This window comes from Castor canadensis, chromosome 5, assembly GCF_047511655.1.
Source record: "Castor canadensis chromosome 5, mCasCan1.hap1v2, whole genome shotgun sequence".
NCBI classification, from domain to species: domain Eukaryota; kingdom Metazoa; phylum Chordata; class Mammalia; order Rodentia; family Castoridae; genus Castor; species Castor canadensis.
The window spans coordinates 48076913-48092825 of record NC_133390.1 but is presented as its reverse complement, the minus strand read 5'-3'; the positions used below and the strand labels follow the sequence as shown (position 1 = coordinate 48092825).

Below are 15913 nucleotides of genomic sequence, written 5' to 3'. Positions count from 1 at the left end.
TACTCTCTCTACAACAAAATTAGAGATAAGGGCAAAATAGTTTCTGCTGGGTATTGAGGGGGGGGAGCGGGAGGGGGTGGAGTGGGTGGTAAGGGAGGGGGTGGGGGCAGGGGGGAGAAATGAACCAAGCCTTGTATGCACATATGAATAATAAAAGAAAAATGAAAAAAAAATAGGCCTTTCTGTGAAACTACTCTGTGTGATGCTATGGTGGCATTCACATGTCATTATGCATTTGTCCAAGCCCACAAACGTCCAGCACCAAGAGGGAACCCTCATGTAAACCATGGATTTCAGTTCACTGACACAATGCATCCACATAGAGCCATCAGTCATAAGCAACATCCCGCTCAAGGGGAGATGGTGACAGGGACAGTGGATTATGGGAGGCTGGGCTCCTGTGAGAGCAGGAGATCCATGAGGAATGGCTCCCCCTTCCCCTCACTCCTCTGCTCCCCCTTCCCCTCACTTCCTAAAACTGCTCTTCAGATAGAAAAGTAAAGTGTGCTAAACATGCAAAAAAAAAAAAAACAAAAAACAAAAAACAACAAGTTCAGAAACTAAGGAAAGAATATTGAAGGCTGTAAGAGAGAAAAAACAAGTAACATACAAAGGTAAACCCATCAAAATCATAGCAGACTTCTCAACAGAAACATTAAAAGCAAGAAGAGCGTGGGGTGAGATCTTCCGGGCACTGAATGAAAATAACTTCAACCCCAGGATACTCTACCCAGCAAGGCTATCATTCAAAATAGATGGAGCAATAAAAGTCTTCCATGATAAGCAGAAACTAAAACAATATGTGACCACAAAGCCACCATTACAAAAGATTCTGCAAGGGATCCTGCACACAGAAAGTGACACCCAACTTAACCATGAAAAGGCAGGCAGCACCAAACCACAGGATAAGAAAAAGCAAGACAGTAGAGAGTAACATCAAGTTAGGTACACACAATCAAACCTTCAAATAACTAAGACAACTAAATGGCAGGAATCACCACATACCTATCAGTACTAACGCTTAATGTTAATGGACTTAATTCACCCATCAAAAGACACCGTTTGACAAAATGGATTAAAAAAGAAGCTCCAACAATTTGTTGCTTACAGGAGACTCATCTCACCGACAGAAATAAGCATATGCTTAGGATGAAAGGCTGGAAGAAGATTTACCAAGCCAATGGCCCCCGAAAACAAGCAGGAGTAGCAGTACTTATCTCTGACAAAGTAGACTTCAAACCTACATTGATCAAACGAGATAAAGAAGGACATTCCATACTAATAAAAGGGGAAATAGACCAAAAGGAAATAATAATCATCAATCTGTACGCACCCAATGTCAACGCACCCAATTTCATCAAACATACCCTGAAAGACCTAAAAGCATATGTAAATGCCAACACAGTGGTTGTGGGAGACTTTAACACTCCATTACCATCAATAGATAGGTCATCCAAACAAAAACTCAATAAAGAAATCCAACATCTAAAATATGCAATAGATCAAGTGGACCTAGTAGATGTCTACAGAACATTTCATCCAACCTCTACACAATATACATTCTTCTCAGCAGCCCATGGAAACTTCTCCAAAATAGATCATATCCTAGGGCACAAAGCAAGCCTCAGCAAATATAAGAAAATAGAAATAATACCGTGCATACTATCTGACCACAATGCAGTAAAAGTAGAACTCAACAACAAAAGTAAAGACAAAAAACATGCAAACAGCTGGAAACTAAATAACTCATTACTTAATGAAGAGTGGATCATCGATGCAATAAAAGAGGAAATTAAAAAGTTCCTGGAAGTCAATGAAAATGAAAACACAACCTACCGGAACCTACGGGACACAGCTAAGGCAGTCTTGAGAGGAAAGTTTATAGCCATGAGTGCATATATTAAAAAGATTGAAAGATCCCAAATCAATGACCTAATGATACATCTCAAAATGCTAGAAAAACAAGAACAAGCAAATCCCAAAACAAATAGAAGGAGAGAAATAATAAAAATAAGAGCTGAACTCAACGAAATAGAAACCAAAAAAACCATACAAAGAATTAATGAAACAAAAAGTTGGTTCTTTGAAAAAAATAAACAAGATCGATAGACCCCTGGCAAACCTGACTAAAATGAGGAGAGAAAAAACCCAAATTAGTAGAATTAGGAATGCAAAAGGGGAGATAACAACAAACACCATGGAAGTCCAGGAAATCATCAGAGACTACTTTGAGAACTTATATTCAAAAAAATTCGAAAATCTAAAAGAAATGGACAGATTTCTACATACATATGATCATCCAAAACTGAACCAAGAGGAAATTAATCACCTGAATAGACCTATAACACAAAATGAAATTGAAGCAGCAATCAAGAGTCTCCCCAAAAAGAAAAGTCCAGGACCTGATGGAATCTCTTCTGAATTCTATCAGACCTTTAAAGAAGAACTGATACCAGCCTTCCTTAACCTGTTCCACGAAATAGAAAGGGAAGGAAAACTGCCAAACACATTTTATGAAGCCAGTATTACACTTATCCCAAAACCAGGCAAAGACACCTCCAAAAAGGAGAACTATAGGCCAATCTCCTTAATGAACATTGATGCAAAAATCCTCAACAAAATAATGGCAAACCAAATTCAGCAACACATCAAAAAGATTATTCACCATGACCAAGTAGGCTTCATCCCAGGGATGCAGGGGTGGTTCAACATACGAAAATCAATAAACGTAATAAACCACATTAACAGAAGCAAAGACAAAACCACTTGATCATCTCAATAGATGCAGAAAAAGCCTTTGATAAGAGCCAACATCATTTCATGATAAAAGCTCTAAGAAAACTAGGAATAGAAGGAAAGTTCCTCAACATTATAAAAGCTATATATGACAAACCTACAGCCAGCATTATACTTAACGGAGAAAAATTAAAACCATTCCCTCTAAAATCAGGAACCAGACAAGGATGCCCACTATCTCCACTCCTATTCAACATAGTACTGGAATTCCTAGCCAGAGCAATTAGGCAAGAAGAAGGAATAAAAGGAATACAAATAGGTAAAGAAACTGTCAAAATATCCCTATTTGCAGATGACATGATCCTATACCTTAAAGATCCAAAAAACTCTACTCAGAAGCTTCTAGACATCACCAATAGCTATAGCAAGGTAGCAGGATATAAAATCAACTTAGAAAAATCATTAGCATTTCTATACACTAACAATGAGCAAACGGAAAAACAATGTATGAAAACAATTCCATTTACAATAGCCTCAAACAAAATCAAATACCTAGGTGTAAACCTAACAAAAGATGTGAAAGACCTCTACAAGGAAAACTATACACTTCTGAAGAAAGAGATTGAGGAAGACTATAGAAAGTGGAGAGATCTCCCATGCTCATGGATTGGTAGAATTAACATAGTAAAAATGTCGATATTCCCCAATGTAATCTACATGTTTAATGCAATTCCCATCAAAATTCCAATGACATTCATTAAAGAGATTGAAAAATCTACCATTAAATTTATATGGAAACACAAGAGGCCACGAATAGCCAAGGCAATACTCAGTCAAAAGAACTATGCAGGAGGTATCACAATACCTGACTTCAAACTATATTACAAAGCAGTAACAATAAAAACAGCATGGTACTGGCACAAAAACAGACAGGAAGACCAGTGGAACAGAATAGAGGATCCAGATATGAAGCCACACAACTATAACCAACTTATCTTTGACAAAGGAGCTAAAAATATACGATGGAGAAATAGCAGCCTCTTCAACAAAAACTGCTGGGAAAACTGGTTAGCAGTCTGCAAAAAACTGAAACTAGATCCATGTATATCACCCTATACCAAGATTAACTCAAAATGGATCAAGGATCTTAATATCAGACCCCAAACTCTTAAGTTGATACAAGAAAGAGTAGGAAATACTCTGGAGTTAGTAAGTATAGGTAAGAACTTTTTCAATGAAACCCCAGCAGCACAGCAACTAAGAGATAGCATAGATAAATGGGACCTCATAAAACTAAAAAGCTTCTGTTCATCAAAAGAAATGGTCTCTAAACTAAAGAGAACATCCACAGAGTGGGAGAAAATATTTGCCAACTATACATCAGACAAAGGACTGATAACCAGAATATACAGGGAACTTAAAAAACTAAATTCTCCCAAAACTAATGAACCAATAAAGAAATGGGCAAGTGAACTAAACAGAACTTTCTCAAAAGAAGAAATTCAAATGGCCAGAAAACACATGAAAAAATGCTCACCATCTCTAGCAATAAAGGAAATGCAAATTAAAACCACGCTAAGATTCCACCTCACCCCTGTTAGAATAGCCATCATCAGCAACACCACCACCAACAGGTGTTGGCGAGGATGCGGGGGAAAAAGGAACCCTCTTACACTGTTGGTGGGAATGTAGACTAGTACAACCACTCTGGAAAAAAATTTGGAGGCTACTTAAAAAGCTAAACACTGATCTACCATTTGATCCAGCAATACCACTCTTGGTGATATACCCAAAAGACTGTTACTCCAGAGGCACCTGCACATCCATGTTTATTGCGGCACTATTCACAATAGCCAAGTCATGGAAACAGCCAAGATGCCCCAGCACTGACGAATGGATTAAGAAAATGTGGTATCTATACACAATGGAATTTTATGCAGTCATGAAGAAGAACGAAATGTTATCCTTCGCTGGTAAATGGATGGAATTGGAGAACATCATTCTGAGTGAGGTTAGCCTGGCTCAAAATACCAAAAATCGTATGTTCTCCCTCGGATGTGGACATTAGATCAAGGGGAAACACAACAAGGCGATTGGACTATGAGCATATGATAAAAGCGAGAGCACACAAGGGAGGGGTGAGGATAGGTAAGACACCTAAAAAACTAGCTAGCATTTGTTTCCCTTAACGCAGAGAAACTAAAGCAGATACCTTAAAGCAACTGAGGCCAATAGGAAAAGGGGAACAGGTACTAGAGAAAAGGTTAGATCAAAAAGAATTAACCCAGAAGGTAACACCCACACACAGGAAATCAATGTGAGTCAATGCCCTGTATAGCTATCCTTATCTCAACCAGCAAAAACCCTTGTTCTTTCCTATAATTGCTTATACTCTCTCTTCAACAAAATTAGAAATAAGGGCAAAATAGTTTCTGCTGGGTATTGAGTGGGGTGAGAGGGAGGGGGCGGAGTGGGTGGTAAGGGAGGGGGTGGGGGCAGGGGGGAGAAATGAACCAAGCCTTGTATGCACATATGAATAATAAAAGAAAAATGAAAAATAAAATAAAATAAAAAATAAATAAATAAAAAGAACTTGGAAATCTCCATCAGATGATACTATTGGTACTTACAATTTAAGTAGAATAACTCATTTCATAAACTTAAAGGTTATTTTCTACATAACTTTTTTTTCAATCACTTTGGAAACCTGATTGGAAAAATTTAACATTATATAAGACATAGAATTCTGAGCTTTTCTTGCTTCATTTTTCAAAGATATTTTATATTTTCAGGATATCTTCTACGGCAGTTCATATCATTGTCTCCTAAATGTGGCTTTCTTATCCTTTATTAGCTATATTAAGTCCACAGAGGAAACTACTTTTTTCTTTTCTTTTCTTCTTTTTTTAATCCTGGGGATCAAACTCAGGGCTTTGTGCATAATAGACAAGCACTCTAGTACTAAGATATATCCTAATCCCTTAGTTTTTTGAGACAGGATCTCACAATGTATCTCAGGCTGGCCTTGAACCTGCTGTGTAGTTGAAGAACTCAAGCTCTTCCTACCTCTTGAGTGTTGAGATTACAGTCATGTACCTCCACATCTGGCTCACGTAGGTTAAAAGGAAGATTTTCAGAGGATACTCTACTTTCTATGAATACTACCTGCCTTTCTTATTGTTTGGTTTGGGAAAATGAAGATGTGTCTTATTTCATACAGAATAGAATGAGACTTTCAATTATAAAAATTATTCTAGGACCAGGAAAAATTTTTGCTGAGTAAAGAACTTAAATTCTTTGACACACAGAATATGTGGGCATAAAGTTGGGAAATCACTCTAAGAGAATATATGATTATAGATGAGATTTGAGTATAATATTTTAAAATTTTTTTTCAAACATGACTTGTTTGTTTCATTTTGTTTTATATAGGGCACAGGTGGTGTTAAAAATTTCATTCTGGGGTATGTATTACTGTAATTTCTCTAAATGGATGACTGCTATAGCATCATGAGTGTATGAGTTTGTTCACTTGGATATCAATTTAATCATACAAAGATTTTCAATTTAATTATAAAAAGTTGTAATTTTTCATTAAAGTAAAATCTGAGAACTGATTAAGCATGGGTCTCTAGTAAGGACATATTTTGTAAGTGATTTAGTTAATTCATGTACAGGGGACTAGCAGTAGCTATATATGAATATACTTATGGGTAAATATATGTTGTGTTTGAGGTACTTTTTTTCTTAATATTACTCATAAATATAAGACAATAAATTCTCAAGTAAATCCTGAATTATCTATGTTTGCTCTTTGGGAATAAAATTACTTCAAATCAAACAGTTAAACAATTAGTTAGATTCTGTCATTAAATGGGGCTGTTAATGTCTGGGTACCTGCTATGTGAGTCTAGGAAGTCCATACATTTTTGTTGCTATATGTCTTTTTTGTGAGTCAGTAATTTATGACTTGTACAAAGACCTTCCTCTTACCCTCCGTTTGGTCAAATCAGTAGTATAAACCATATATATCAAATATACTAACCATATTCACCAAAAACAAATCTACATGTGTTCAGATCATACCAGGCAGTGGGTTGCAGTGAGCAATAGTAAATAATACTAGATATGCAGTAAGAAAATAGTTCTGTTAATTCAAAATTCTATGAGCACTAAGCATTGTTCAGTCCTTTAAGACAAATAGCTTTAAAACAAATAGCTAGGTCAGGAAATTATTCTGTCTTTGTTTCTCTCCTGGGAGTTATCAACGTCTGCAATCAATCCTTCAGCAACATCTTTCACATCTTCATTCTCGTGCTATGAACAAAATGATAAGAGTATGTCAGCCAAATGTAATACTTACTTTGGAATTAAAACCTGATTATTAATGTAGAAGCTCATAGAAAGTCAGGTTAATCTGAATAATGTATATTTCCTATTTAGTCCACAATCCATCATTTCATAACCCCTGGTTAACAGAATGCCAAAAATAAAAAGACCTGCTTAAATGAAAATTATAATATATCTACATCTCATTTTTGTCTTATTCTGTTAGGCAAGGTAACATTAGCTTGCAAATTTAATATCAAGGAAGTGATATAGTTCTTTGTTTTAAAAAACCTTAGATTTTCCTTTTATTTTGTCTTATTCTGTTAGGCAAGGTAACATTAGCTTGCAAAATTTAATATCAAGGAGGTGATATAGTTCTTTGTTTTAAAAAACCTTAGATTTTCCTTTTAAATACTGGATTTCCAAAGGCTTACTGTTATTTAAATATTAGTTTGTATTTTATAGACTTATTAAGCTTAAAGGATTTAAATTAAACTTTAAAGTATTAAAACGGAATAGTTGAAAGAAATGTATGCTTTTTTAAAAAAATCTCAATTTCTACTTTTATTTTCTTGGTTCTTAGAAGAAAAAATATAAATTTATATATATTATATATATAATATAGTTATATATAATTTGTTTACCCTAATACAATAGATGTAGTTGCCTGGATGACGATTTCAAATCCTCTAATTGGCTGTGGCTACCAATTCAAAACCTGACCTAACTAGGGATGGAAATCTAGTTTCCTGTGAAGAAGGTATGGAGTACCATGCAGGTTGGGCTGGTTCTGATAGTCTCCTGCTTTCTCTAAATCCTTCATCTTTGCTTTCATTTCACCTCCAGAGGATGTTGCCCTTTTTTTTATATAGAATCAATAAGTGGGACAACAACCTGATTGTATACCCTTCCCATTGCCCAATACTTCAACCCATTCAGCTATGACTATGCCAAACTTATGGGAGCATCTGGGAGGAAAGAAAAGATTAGAATATAGCATAATCAGCAAACACTTGAAAATTATTCATTAGATAATTCTGTTTTTAAAAGCCTCTTTGTATTTGTGCAAGTGGGAAATTCTCACTATTTCTCAAATCTTGGCAAGTCCAGCTTCCTGCCACATAGCTGACTAGCTTTATCTCCCCTTCCAGATAAGGTTACCCTCCCTACTTCTTTCTCAGAACAGAACTGGGGCTAGATGAGGGCATTGCTGGGATGGTGTTAGGAAGCCTGAGAGTTATTTTCCAAACCAACTATAACTTAAGGTGCATTTCTGTTCAGGAAAGACAATTATTTTCCAGAGACCAAATAGCTTTTGTTCCTTGTCCTTCCCACAGTAAGGTAGGAACTTAAAAGTTAAGGACTTAGAATTTATGTGACATGAAAGAGACCAGCAGATAATACAAATTTGGAAGAACTATCAAATTTTAAACTTATAATAGGATCCAAACATTTTCTGTTAATAGAAAAAGACACTGAGGTTTAGAAAAATCAGGAACCTTGCAGGAGATTTTACAGTACTTTCAAGGAGTTGGATTCATGAGTCTAATCCAGGGCTGTTTCCATGATCTCAGGAAACAACTCAGTTTTTCAGATGCCAAGCGACATTTCAACTCTGAACACTTAATTCTTCACTGTGTTGCTAGAAAGGGTCCCACGGGAAAAGATACAAGCGTAAGGCAGAGAGGCATGCAGCTACTGCACACCTAAATCATACTATCGCAGAGGCTCTGGAATGTTTGCTCTACATATTTTAGAGTTATGTTATATATTCATGTATAATTAATTCTCTAATTTCTATGCATGACATGGAGGTTATAGAAGGCAAGTTTTACATGCTTTTACTAAAATCCTTTGAATCCTCCATGAGATACAAAACACTAGTTTGAAGACTTTTTGTTCTGATCTACAAGGGAATGAATAGGTTAATTGGTTTTTGTTTTGTTTTGTTTTTGATACTGGGGATTTAACCCAGAGCCTATGCATGCTAGGCCAGCACTACCACTGAGCTATATACCCAGCCCTAAATTTCTTATGCTCCTGGAAAATGAAGTGTGTGTGAGAGACTGGGGAGGGGGACAGAGAAGAAGAAAGAGAAATGGTTGCAGTACATGAAGATACAAATAAATAATGACTGAAGTAGTTATTGACATATACCAATTTTTCTTGATCTTTCAAGAAAAATATTTAGCTTATTATCCACTCAGAAATTACATATCTTCTAGAGCTGGTAGAGTGGCTCAAGTGATAGAGTGCTTGCTAAACAAGCATGAGGCCCTGAGTTCAAGCCCCAGTACTGCCAAAAGAAAAAGAAAAGAAATAAATTAAATACCTTCTAAGACAAATTGGGTTTCTAAGTGCTCATGCCTTAAATTTTCTCTAACAAATACCTTTCAATAGTAGACAAATGTCAAGAAAACATGAGTAATGGACCTGAGAGATTTGACTGAAGTGATGAACTAAAAGATGCTTACAACATTAAAAAAAAAAAAAAGTGGTATCCAAGCCACTTCTGTTCACAGGAGAGAAGACAGTCTCTTCAGCAGAATTCAGACATTTAGCAAAAAATGTGGCTATAAACATTTATTCCAGCAGTCAACATGACAAAGAAAATGCTCCTGTGAGAACAGTAACCAGATCTAAGGACTCTGGTCTTTGAAGTTTAAAATATTTCCCCAGAACTGCCAGTCTTCTTTTTCTCCAACCCCACTAGAAGATCACAAAGTAAATCTTTGTCATTCTTGTCTTTCTGTTATCCTGCCAAAAACACACACTCACTGATAAAGCCCACCAATGATTCATTACATACCATCATCCTAAGGTTTCTATATAAATGCCATTTGAAATGAGCCTCTTCTGTTTTATTAATGCTTAACAGACATTTAATAGCAATGATGGTGCCAAATGATTCTTACCATATTATACTATTAAAACCCAGATGTCTCTTTATGCACAGAAGCATAGGCACCAGCCCTCAGGGGCTTTTCCTCCATTTTCATTTTCTCAGCAGTTGGCTGAGCTGGGATTCATTTAAAGCAAAAATTGTGGGACACAACTTTTCATATTTCTGTTTTTCTCTATAGATCAAGTCCATTTTCTCTATACTTTCATTCTATTGATTAAAAAAGAAAGCAAAAAGAAAGAATGAAAAAGATGGAGAAGACAAAAACGGGAAGGTCAGTGGATTAAAATTTAGGTTGAGGATCTTAACACGGAATAAGATTCTGTAGGAAGGAGCCAGAACCTGGGCTTGCCTTGTGGAGGCAGTTAATTTCCTGGGGCCTCTGGCTGTGATGGTGGCTTTCAAAGTTATCTACTGTCAGTCCTGATTAGAATTGTCAGTTCTGCCAGCCTTATATACCTGGGTCCTGTGGGTGAAATAATTTGGGCAAGTATTATCCCCACTACCTCAGCAGATGTTGACCTCCAAATAAACCAAGACCCAGAGACAAGAAAGATGATACAGTTGGCTGGAGAAGCACAGAGAACGAGAGGTGTAATAATGTAAGTTAGAATTTCACTCTGCTAATCACTGTCCTAGAAATGAATGCCTGTTATATTCCTTTGGTGTGAGGGTCCATGAGAAAATTTTGGTCATCTCAGTCAGACTTCTATCATTGTTTTTGCAGCTCAGTAGAGTGACTGACAATGATCAGGAGGAGTAGAGAGACAACAGAAGCAGCAACAGCATCACTGTCTCCTATATCTGTGCTATATCTATATTTCTCTATGTATGTAAACCTGTAAAGGGCTCCATGGCTGTTCTTTAGTGAAAGTTCCAGACCTTGTATTTTCAAAACAAAACTCAGGAAGCTGAAGAATAAAACAATACAGAAATAGACAAATGGACTCCATCTCTAAGACATTTTGATTTCATTGTTTTAAAAAACTAGTTTGCTTCTATCTCCCTCTTTCTTTCCCTCTCTTGACCTCCAGAACCTTGTCGCCACCTTAATAATTCTTTAAAAATACTAAATGCAGATGAGAAAATGTAAGGGCTCCTTCCTCTTACTTTAGGGTATTAACAAGGGGTAGGGGATCTTCTGACATGTATTGCGAGGGGTAGTAAGTAGATGGCCATGGCTCAGGTTTTACCTTTTCCAGAAAGGTTTCCAAATTGTACTGTTCACAATTGAATTCTTTCCTTCTGCTTCAACTCTATGTCATTGATAGAATGCTAGCCTAAGGTTCACAATAACTTGCTGCCTCCACCTTTGTGACTTCAAAGTTATGACTCACGGGACTCAGGGAAGGAGCAGTCAAACAAATGAGATGGGGTGTTTCAGATATTGTCTATTACTAGAAGACTTTGGTCACAACTGATACTTGTTACACTAATAAATCATGTTGGAAATGTTCAATACTAAAGCTAGAAATGATGATCTTCCTGGACTTCTTCTTACTTCCCATATCTGATCCATCAATAAGTTCACAAATAGTACACTAGTCAGTCTTCCTTTCCAAGACCACAGCTAAAGAAGTTCAGACTCATCACCACTCCCTTTAACTCCAAACAAGCTCTCCCTGGCTTCCAGTCTTGCTTTTACTGCAAACCATTCCTCATGTTCCTGTCTGATTGAGTTACAATAATAAAAATCTGGTGATGGCACTTTCTTAGAAACCTTCAGTTATTTTCAATGTTACAAAATGAAATCCTGACTCTTAGCCCTGGTCTTGCCCCTACAAACTTTTCCAGACTAATCTTCTCTTTTTCTGATGAAGTCCTCATTGTCAACTCAGTTCCATCTACACTACTCACTGCTGCATCTATTATCCAGTCTAATTTGTCTCTGGTCTGAGATCACTTCTCACTTTGTTACCTTACTCAAGACTCAGCTGGGATTTCATAAGGCCTAGAATGGAAACCTTTCCATTGTGGTAATATTATACCAGCTCATACCTTGAATTTGGCACTGATAACAATGCTTACATGTTTGCCTCCACCAGAATGTACGCTATCTGATTGAACTTTGTGTGATCAATGCCTACATTAGGCCCAAAGCACAGTAGAGGTTGCTTAGGTTTCCAATAAATTCTTACTGAATAAACTTGGTGGGGAGGCTTATTGTGTGAGAAATAGGCAAGAGTTGAAAAAGATGACCTCTGACACTGATTTTCATGTAAGGACATCAGTCTCTTCCATGTTTTTGAATATCACATGTATTCATGACTCACAGACTCATAATTTCAAAGCACTTTTCAACTTGACCTTTAGATAAAAATGTCCTCTTGCCTGTTATATAGCCTCACTCATTAGCTGAGATGACATCTCAACTTCAATACAGGTGCTCCTCAACTTATGATGGGGTGACATCTGATACACTCATCATAAATGGAAAATATCTTAAGTGGAAAGTTTATTTATACACTTAAGGTACCAAGCATCATAACTCACTAACAGAGTACATTGTAGGGGATCAATTGGTTATTCTTGTGAACTTGCAGCTAAGAGGTATGGCTTATTAAGCATCAAGAAAAGTGTCACAATGCCTGCTGTTGGTAGTCCAGTAAAAGATTAAATCCAAAAATTCAGAAGTGCAGTTTGTATCACTTTGGCCTCATTGTGAAGTGAAAAAAAATCATGTGTTGAACCGTGTAAGATGAACTACCATAAATCAGGACTATCCATATGCACCAAAGTAACCTCCTTTCCCACACAACACGTTCCACCTTTCTAATTTTCTGTATTCACTAATGACACCACGCTCCTCTTACAGCATCCCTATTAAAAACATTTCAGATGGAACCTCTCTTCTCTCTAAAATCAATCACTGTCTAGTCCTGTGGATTTTTCTTTCCCAAAGAGGTTCTGTTTCTTGTTTTATCTGCACACAGTCTCCACCAAATTACTTGTGACGCTAATTTGCACTTCTTTCATTGACTTGAAAGATGTATTCTCATCTCTCTCCCACTCTAAATCCTCCAAGATTTCTGAATTATGGGTGCAGCTCCTGGGATCCTCAGATACACAGCAGGTGCTCCACAACCCTGCAGAATGGACAGGTAAAGGCTCAGTTGTTTGGATTAAATAGTCTTGGCGACATGAATCTTGTTTTATATATACATATATTTTTTTTCCTTGACAATCTTCGCCCCCCGCCTCCCGCTGTAGTAAAGGGCATAAGAAACGGAAAATACATATTTTAAAACGTTGAACACTGAATCTGTACTTGCAACTCGCAGGTGCTGCAATCATTGGTTGTAGTTTTAACTTAGAAAAACACATTGTGCTATTTAAAGGACAAAAATGTCCCTGAGACTCAGTTCCGTTCTAAGACCGACCTTCCAGGACCCAGGTCTCCCACCCCTTCCAGTGGCCTGATGTAGGCGGGGGAGGAGCAATGAACCAGCAGGGCCTGAGAGCCGGGAGAAAGCGGGTTGCGGGAACTCCCGGAAGTCATTGACCGGAGCCAGCGGTCGCCACAGTGGGATCACTCTGGGCTGCGGTCCCAACAATAACAGGCGTTTGGGCGGGACGGGAATTTGGGGGCGGAATCTGGATTGGGGGAGGCGGGTGGGACGCTTCCAAAGGCCGAAGACGATTGGAAGAGGCAGAGAAGGGGCGGTAGAGCTCGAGGAGTGGGCTGGGGAGCTAACGGGTCGGCCGAGGAGAGAGCGTGCTGATTGGGTGATGCGGAAAGAGACGGACCGGAGCTGACCGTGGATTGGCCATAGCGGGCAGAGGAGGCGTGGCCGGCGCGCGCGAGAGGGAGCGCGAGCCTGCGGGCCGCAGGCCTGCCTGCCAGCTAAGCCATAGCCGCGGGGCGAGCGCGGCGAGCGAACCCGGGTCTTGGTGAAGAGCGCGGTGTTTAGGCGCGTCCCCCAGCTCCGCGGCCCGCGGCCCGCGGCCCGAGCATCCCGCTTCCTTCCCTCCCCTCCCCTGCCTTCCAGCCTGGGGTCTCGGGGCGGGGAGCGGAGGGAAGGGACGAAGGAGGAGGAGGTGAAAGCGGGGTGAGGGGCGGAGGGGTCCCGGCGCGAGGCGAGGCGCGCGCTGCCTTTTGCTCTTCCACCGCAGCCGCAGCCTCTTCGCCGGGTTCTGCGGCTCTGGGGCGCGGGGGACTCTGGGGCGCGGGGGACTCCAGGGCGCTCGCACTATGCAGGCGGACTGCTGGCCGCCGCGATGGCGAGTCGGGCGGTGGTGAGAGCCAGGCGCAGCCCGCAGTGTCCCCGAGTCCGGGCCGCGGCCGCCGCCCCCGCCCGAGCCGCGCTCCCCCTCTTCTGTTCCCTCCCTCCCGGTTCCAACTCCTCCTTCTCCTCCTCCTCCTCCATGCCTCTGTCCCTCCTGCTCTTACTTGTTCTGCTCCTGCTGCTGGAGGACGCTGGAGCCCAGCAAGGTGAGTGGTCCCCGGAGGGTCGCCGGGCCGCGGGTGTTCTGGTCAGCGAACGCATCTGCAGACGCGGGGAGGCGCGGTGCGGCTCGCGCGTGGCCCGACCTAGTGCGCACTCGCCAGGCTGAGTTGCAAAGGTGGCTCCCTGCGTTTCCTCAAGTCAGCTCACTGCTCTAGGAAGAGGGACTGCAGACCTTGCCATGGAAGCCTCGTGGGCGGTGGATCCTTCCGGTGAGAAATGGGGGCGGAGGGGAGAACTTTTGGAGGAGGCTGTGCCCGAGAGCTGAGCTACGTGGACTGACGGACGGAGTAGGTAGGCAAGGAAATTAAATAGCATCTTAAAGTAATGAGAGCGCTCAGGCTCTAAAGGGAATGAAATAGATTGTGGTGATATTTTGAGTCTTCGGATCGGGACGTGTTCTTTACAATTCCTGCCTGTCACCGGGGACAGTGGTTTATGGATCATCTTGATCAAACGCTGTGTCTAACCAAAGGCGACATGCAATTGTTGCTCAAACGGAGCATTCCACATTAAAAAGCTAAGCCTTTTTAGAAAGTGACAAAACTTTTTTTCCCATCTACAATCCTTAAAAAACCTGTTCCATAAGAGAGCAAGAGAGCAAAACTGGTTATTGAATAGTCATCATAATGGAAGCAATGCAGGACTGATTTTTTAGTAGTATTTTGAGACAGCATACTACACTTTTAAAATCAATTTGGCATTTATTATTGAACGCATTTTCCCATTGCTTTTCCCTGTTTATTGCAGCGAGGAGGATAAGGACTGGATTGTTACTTTTGTTGTGAAGATATTTTTAAATTGATATCCACATTTAAGTTCAGCGTAGTATGGCTCTCGTGATTTTCAGTAAAGTATGGAATCAGGGTTGAGAGAGAGAAATTACCGAAACTTTGACAGGCCCATGGAGGTGTATTTTCTAAGGAAAATATGTATTTGGGGACCAAGCTCTTTAGATAACAGGCACATTTCTACACAGTGTAACTTAAGATCTACATGCTTAGTGTTAAGGTTTCATCAGCACTTAATATATTAGAGTGTGAAATCCTCTGGATGAAGTTTTGGAGTCTACCCATGCATTTCCTTCCTAATGGAGAGCAGGTTTATACATGAGTAATATTTATCAGAGCCTACTTTGTGGAAGGCACAGGACTAAGTGGTTTATGAATATTAATTCACTTGGTTCTTGTCACAAGCGAGACAGGGGTGGTTTTCCTACTTGCAACATAAGGAAACCGAGACACAGAAAATAAGATATATATGATTACATAGTATATGATTCCATAAGCAGTCTTCTGCCTCTGCTTTGCTTCTCAATCTGAAAGTGTTTACCTCATTTTTTTATATCTAGAGCTAGTTTTATGTCTTTTCCCCCCAAAAGCTTTGTTCTTGAAATTTCTCATGCCTAGACTAATCAAACATGAATATTATCTAATTTTTTAAATGGTTTTATATCATTTTTACCAGAGCATTTTAACAAATGTTTCTTTCACAGACATAG

The 15913-nt window shown here is 39.4% G+C and overlaps 1 protein-coding gene across 1 annotated transcript in view; it reads left to right on the top strand.

Moving 5' to 3' along the window:
• Nucleotides 1-14130: 14130 nt before the first annotated feature.
• Nucleotides 14131-15913, top strand: part of Dcbld2 (discoidin, CUB and LCCL domain containing 2) — a 78499-nt gene continuing 76716 nt past the window's right edge. Inside the window, 1 exon segment of the mRNA XM_020178873.2 lies at nt 14131-14399. Coding sequence (XP_020034462.2) covers nt 14186-14399 — 214 coding nt within the window. The 5' untranslated portion in view covers nt 14131-14185.